Source organism: Pseudochaenichthys georgianus, chromosome 10 (assembly GCF_902827115.2).
Source record: "Pseudochaenichthys georgianus chromosome 10, fPseGeo1.2, whole genome shotgun sequence".
Lineage (NCBI taxonomy): Eukaryota > Metazoa > Chordata > Actinopteri > Perciformes > Channichthyidae > Pseudochaenichthys > Pseudochaenichthys georgianus.
Window position 1 is genome coordinate 26,637,259 of NC_047512.1, and position 6,988 is coordinate 26,644,246.

A 6,988-nucleotide genomic window follows, 5' to 3' on the forward strand; every position below is an offset into this window, starting at 1 on the left:
TGTACAGTTTCCATATATACACTTTAAAACAACAGACATTTCATACATTACATCTTGAAACAGGCAAAAAAAGATATTACATTTTACAAGATTGTATCTTATATAAAAAAATATTATTTTGCTATTCATAGTCATTAGAATTGTATACAATTGCAATACATCTCTACACTTTACAATTTATATGAAACATTTAAACTTGTCATCAAACTAATAATATAGTAATTATCAACTGAACATAGTGTGAGCCCTTTTTGTTTTTAAACACAGGTGTAAACTACTTTGAGAGTAGATTAAGATGCTCCAAGACAACAGGCAATTTATACAGATCCAGAAATACATCAAGCAATGCTGGCAACGACAATATTTAGATAAATTACAAACTCCATCATAATGAAGAATAAAAGTTAACAAGTTGGCCTATCTGTCTATTTCTCTGCATCAAAACACTGAACACCTGTTGCAGATATGTATCAATGCAGGATCAGATAAGCCTGTTTAACAGTTGTTTCACACTTAAAGCAGTTACTCATGGAAACATCTTAATGTATTTCCGCTTCAGCTGTGCTTAGAATTGTTCCTCTTTAATGACGTCCATGTCTGTTTGACCGCTGACAGTTTCAATCCTTGGCTGGGTGCCCATCAGACGCTTCTTCTGAACACTATATCGGATACCGTAGACAAAATAGATGACTAACCCTGGAGAGAGAAAGGTGGGTCATTACAGTTCAGAGACTACCTCAATAGAATAACTTTACTTTTCAAGCAGATATAAATTCTTACCCACTAACATCCAAATAGCATATCGTATCCAGGTTTCTCTACCTAACTGGACCATCAGGTATACGTTGATGAATGTACTCACTAACGGCAAAGCAGGGAGTAAAGGCACCTGTGAGCAGAAAATAGAAGAGATGAATATATTTTGTAATTAATGTTAACTAGAATGTATGCACACAATGTGTCTAGTTTCTCGGATACACAATTGAAATGTTCTCACCATGAAGGATGCCTTGGAGCTATTTTGTGGATGCCTCCAGATGAGGAAAGTGTTAAACAGCACAATCAAAGCGAGGATTGATACAAGCACCAGACTCCATACTTCCAAATTGGCCAGAGCGTCCAATGCTTGGCTCAGAATGACACAAAGTGCTACCAAACATGCAACTGGAGAAAAAATATGAAAAAGAGTGATCAGTTCGTGGAGCAGAGGAACAAAGACTTTTCAAAAGCATTAACTTTGGGGTAAAGAAAAGGAAAGTGCCTAAAATATAAAAAGGCACTCATGTTTGCCGTTCGTACCAGACAGTATGGTCAGGATGGTGACTCTTCTGGAGGTGGATGAGTTAGGGGTTGATGGAGGATTAAAGAGGCTGAACTTGGTGTTTGTCTCTATGATTTGTAGGTCTGAGTCTTCCGATGGATCTGGTTGGTACCTTGATTTAAAAAAAAGATAAAGATGAAACATAAATTCAGTTTGGCTAAGTATTTCTAGATAAAGCCCTGGGTGAGAAGAAGCAGATACAATGAATATACCTCAGTATCAAGATGCATATGGCCACGAGTGTGTAAGCAAACAGAGTGCCGATGGACATAATTTCTACCAAAGCTTCCAGGTCAAACAGCAGCGACATGATGGCTGGAGATGAAAATAAGAGAATACAGAGTTACTTTTAGTCCAAACACTTTAGCATATAGAAACCTACAGCTGTAACATCTGTACCTGCAACAAATCCAGATGATATGGTTGCTAAAGCAGGACTGCCCTTGGCCGTGACTTTGGTCAAGAAATGGAAAAGCAGGCCGTCTCTTGCCATGGCGAACAGCACCCGGGGCATGGGGAACATCGAACCCAGCAGGCTGGAGATAACAATGCAAACAGGCTCAGTCAACACTCATCAAAAGGCTTTTAGTACCAGGACAGTTTCAAATGCATAGAATAATGCTACATAGTAATTATTAGTATCAGTTTTAATCTGGAAAAATGAGTCTACACACTACAGCCATGCTAGAAACTCTGTGAGGTTGAGTTGTATTGGTGATTTAAGCAAAACATAATTATGTCAGCATGCTAACATGCTCACAATGACATGAATCTGAACATGCTGATGTTAATTAGGTATAATGTTTACCATCCTTACCATCCTTGGTTAAGTATAAGCATGCAAACATCAGGAATATCATTAGTGTTGTAGGTATGAAGTCATTACCCAAGTATCAGATGAAGAGAATTGTTGACCTGATGAAGTTACTACAAATCATCCTGAGGAGAACATAAATGTCTGAATCACATTTCATGGGGATCTATCCAATTGCAAATGTCAATGGAGACATTTCACTCAAAACCATAATGGTTGACCTTGTGATGGCTCAACAGGAAAAGTCAGGGATCACTAGAGTCACTATGAGGACAATGAATCTCTGCACTAAATTGAATGGCAATCCATTCGACAAGTGGTGGATTGACCAAATTACCCTGTGGGAGCACGACTAAAAAACAGTTGTTTTTATATACATACATACATATAGATTACCAAACTGTAAATTGAACAGGTATACGTTTTCCTTTATTCCACTGTCAATCAAGCTGCTGAACAGTCAGAAACAATTGTGATTATGCTGTGTCAGGAGTTGTCGGGAGGTGCAATGTTTACAGTGTAGTTTGTGCAATCGAGAAGGTTAAATAGGGGAAGTGCATTATGTGTAAATAGGTATGGACACAATAGGGATATGTGCAATTTGACGGACACTATGCGTAGGTGAAATAGGGAAAGTGCAATAATGATTTGTGTATGAATTAAATAGGGGAAAGTGCAATATTTGATTTATGTATAAATAAATACAATAGGGAAAAGTGCAATATTTGATTATGTATGAATGCAATAGGGAAAGTGCTGTACCTGTCTGTTTCTTTGCCATGTGATATGTGATCTCTGTTCTGTATCTATGACTGATTGACCTGAATGTTTTATGTGTATTATCTCGATGCCCAATACACATTTCTCCTAAGGGAGACAATAAAGCTCTATCTTATCTTATCTTAACATCTTGTTTTCTATAGATCTACATTGTTTTCTCCAATGACCCCGTTACCCAGACTTTACACCCAGTCGTTTTTACCTGGTGGACAGGGCACACAGCGACCCCACAGCCACAACATATTTGGCTGGACCCCACTGAATGTAATCAAAGGCCACTGGCAGGGGGCTTTTTTCATCGAGCAGGTAGTAAGGCATCATCAGGGTAAGAGCAGCAGACACAGCAAAGTAGGCGACGAAACAGATAACGAGTGAGGCCACAATGCCCAGAGGGATTGACTTCTGGGGGTTCTTCGTCTCCTCGCCTAGGAAGAAATAAACAAAGAACCTTCAATTATATTCCTCCTCCAGCTGATTGGGGTTACATGACAGTAAAATAATACAATCACATTAATATGACAATTGGCAGAATGACAAACACATCTTTTTCCTGTTTCCACTTAAAGGAAAATGTTTATAGTGTGTAGTCACATCTGATGACCTTCATCAGACAGCGTTTTCTCAGGGTTACAGTGATGATTCAGTTGTTATCAGTTTACTGAGGTCAGATGATAACAACTGAACCATCTTCGACACCAGTGAGCAAAATCCTTGCCATGATGAAGGCAACTACAGATGGATAATTAAAAAAATACATAAGATAATGGAACAATTTTGTCTCGTATTTTTATGGTAAAGGATCTTATCCTGATATATACAGTATCTTACCATATCTAACCTTACAGTATACTAATCACTCTGGACTCTGCACATTTCCACTGCAGCGGGGTAGCCCCGTTTAAGCGTCCCTAAGCGTCCTCGCTCAGGCCTCAGGCTGCTTTCGCTGGCCGTCGGAGGCCGTGGCGCATTTCCATTACAGTTTAGGACCTGGGGTAGCAACGCAGTGTAGGCGGGGCGATTGGCTTTTTTTTGTTCACATTTCGAGTTGTTCCGTCGAGCTCCCGCTGGATTTTATCATCCCCAATGAGATGTAGGAACGTCGTCACCTCCTCGGTCGACCACGGTGTGCTTTTCTTTGACGTTGCCATTTTTGTAGCTCCTCCGTTTACAAAAATGCTGTGTATAAAAATGCTGCAAGCTTGCTTCTAGATATATATGCGACGCTAGGGATGATCTCGCGCGCGAACTTGTGACGATTCTCTCGGACCAATCAGCAGTCGAGAGTGTTGACGTCACTAGTTCAGCCCTGGCCCTGGCCTGATAGAACCACGATTTTATGGGGCCGGAAAAAGAGGGAAAAAGTACCCGCTAGCCGGTGCCACGCTATATGGAAAGGCCACCAAAAACTGGCCTGGCCGCTTGAGGACGATTAAGGACGCTTCGACGGGGCTACCCGCTGCAGTGGAAATGCGCCATTCGAGATAGACGTTGTCCTCTTACCTGTTGTAGCGATGCAGTCGAATCCAACAAAGGCATAAAAACATGTTGCAGCTCCGGCCACCGTTCCACCAATGCCATAGGGGAAAAATCCACCCTCTCCATATATGCTTGTCACATTGGCAGTAGAGCTTAAGTTCCTGCATTTAGGAGAAAGCATTATTTTGTGTTTATCTGCTGTGAGATAACCAGGGTAGCAATATTACTGTACAGGATCCTGCCCACACCCAAACACAGACTATATTATGCTCTTTGACATTACTTGAATGCTGCTGTGGCGTTTATCAGAGCCTCTTCACTGATTTGCCAGTTGGAGATGTCCCCCTTAATGAATCCAGAGATGACCACAAACAGCAGCACCATGATGTTGATGACTGTGAAGATCTTGTTTATTAACGTTGACTCTTTCACTCCAAATGCCAGGATACCTTGATGGAAAACATGGTAATTGTCACTTTCTTTGAATGCACTGCTACTACCGTCCAAATGACATATCTTTCATAATTTTACCTGACAGTATCATGATTAGCCCAGCAGCAAAGACATCTGGGTAAGGTGCCAGGCCCGGGAGGCCAATGGCTGCATTTGCTTCAAAGAATTTGGATATGACGCCGCCGATGAGGTCATCAAATGTCCCACTCCATGCCAGAGCAACACTAGATGTCCCTGCAGATAGTGAGTGACAGATGCAATAAATTAATCAGCCTGAGACACCATTTAAGTGTAGTCATAAACATAAAATACTGATGGTGATAGTTCCTACGTCTTCAACGCTTTATGACTTAGTTAATTTAAACAACAATCCTGGTTCATGAGGTTAAATTACGACAATTACAATCACTCAAGTAATGAATTTGAAAGTGGCATGAAAGTTGTGTTTTGTCTGAAGAACAGTAAACTTCCGCTGTGGAAAAATGGTCTTGTGACGAGGTAAAAGGTTGCAGAGTCTTAAAGAGTGTCATGTTGATGGTTGATCATTTATGAGTTTCAATGTTCGCACTGTGAGAAACATGTTATATAAGTGGAAAATACGTTATTAGAGGGTATAAATAACAAGTTTGAGCCGGGGATTAATACTAAGCCATAGACTAAATCCATAGATTATTTTTGTTTCTCTACATTTTTGGTGTATACCAGCAACTCTTTTTTCAAAACAACCTTATAACAGTAAGAAACGTTCATCACTAAATACACTGGGAAAAATGCTGCTCCAAAATCAAGTAAAAGAATAATGAAAACAAGGTGTTTTCGCTTGTAATAAGTAAAAAAATCTGCCAATAGAACAAGTGAAGATTTGCTTGGTTAGATTTCTTGAAATAAGATGGGATATTTAGATAAAGGAGATCTTAATTAGCTGGGAGAACTTACTAATATATATCTTACCCGGATCAGTAAATGTTATTACAAAATAAGCCTGAAATACTCAAAAGTTTTCAGTTTTCTGATGTTAGTTGGTGATTTTCCAATAAGAATTTGTTTTAGTTTTTTAAATCAAGTAAGATTTATTTTTTAAAACAAGATGAACCATCTTTTACAAAAACCATAGCAGCTTAAAGAACTTGTTTCATTTGAGATATATAAGATGTTTTCAAGAGTCTTGAAGATGTATTGTCTAAAAACAAGACCCTATATCTCACTGCATTACCTCTTCAGTTATTATGTCTTATATCAAGTGTAAAGACATATTCTGACTAGAGATTAGACATATATACTTGGCAAGATTTCTAGTTTTTACAGTGTATGAGACATTCTATTATTTTTGGTATTGAATTCAAATATTATGCAGTGTATCAAACTTGCCTATGACGTAGGAGAGTAACAGATTCCACCCAGTGATGAAAGCCAGCAGCTCTCCAACCGTCACATAGCTGTAGAGGTATGCTGAGCCTGTTTTGGGAACCCGAGACCCAAACTCTGCGTAGCATAGTCCAGCAAATATGGATGCCAGGGCGGCAATGCCGAAGGAGAGGATGATGCTGGGTCCCGCAGTGTCTCTGGCCACCTCTCCAGACAGGACATAGACCCCGGCCCCCAGGGTGCTGCCCACGCCTAGGGCCACCAGGTCCATAGTGGTGAGGCATCGGTTAAAAGTGGACTGCTCCCCGTCTGGCTCCAGTGGCTTTCTCCGAGATAGACTCCCCAAGAAGGACTTCACACAGCCACACGCCATGCTTCTTTGGGTTTGGATGTTAAGATGTGGGAATTCTGATGAAAGGGACAGTTGGGAGGTAGGTTAAATGCTGTAGCGAATGAAGAGGAAAGAGTGAGGAGAGGAGTGGGGGAGAAAGGGCAAATCAGTGAACCTTAGAGTGAATAATTGTCAGGTCAGCCCCTCAGTAGAACATTTTTTCTCAAGCATAACACATTTCCTCTAAATGTGTTGTTAATGCAACAGTTACAAAGGGATCTATTCATCAAGGCAAAGTCCAATTAACAATAGAGATTTGGAAATATTGCAATTTGTTAAAGATTATAAGATTATATTAGAAGAATTTACTCACATGTTTTGCTAAGATTCCACTAAATGTTCATTAGGGTCAAAGAAGACTGAATTCACTCACGTCCTCTGTGTATTT

At 40.0% G+C, this 6,988-nt stretch overlaps 1 protein-coding gene across 1 annotated transcript; it reads right to left on the minus strand.

Annotated features, from left to right (window-relative positions):
* Positions 1-145: 145 nt before the first annotated feature.
* On the minus strand, positions 146-6,582 carry LOC117454175 (cationic amino acid transporter 2-like). The gene is made up of 11 exons (XM_034093297.1): positions 6,213-6,582; positions 4,923-5,078; positions 4,675-4,840; positions 4,416-4,552; positions 3,118-3,340; positions 1,721-1,857; positions 1,534-1,636; positions 1,300-1,433; positions 998-1,164; positions 781-889; positions 146-696 (listed from the first exon to the last, which is right to left on the minus strand). The coding sequence occupies exons 1-11, from the start codon at positions 6,580-6,582 to the stop codon at positions 566-568; spliced, it is 1,833 nt and encodes a 610-aa protein (XP_033949188.1). The 3' UTR covers positions 146-565.
* Positions 6,583-6,988: the final 406 nt, after the last annotated feature.

What these genes read in the sequence shown, in the direction of transcription:
- LOC117454175 (XM_034093297.1), bottom strand. Translation starts at nt 6,582, where the DNA reads ATGGCGTGTGGCTGTGTGAAGTCCTTCTTGGGGAGTCTATCTCGGAGA. An exon ending in ATATGCATCTTGATACTGAG is followed by an intron (nt 1,434 to 1,533) that starts GTATATTCATTG and finishes TTTTAAATCAAG; the next exon opens with GTACCAACCAGATCCATCGG. An exon ending in CATCCTGACCATACTGTCTG is followed by an intron (nt 1,165 to 1,299) that starts GTACGAACGGCA and finishes TTTTTTCTCCAG; the next exon opens with TTGCATGTTTGGTAGCACTT.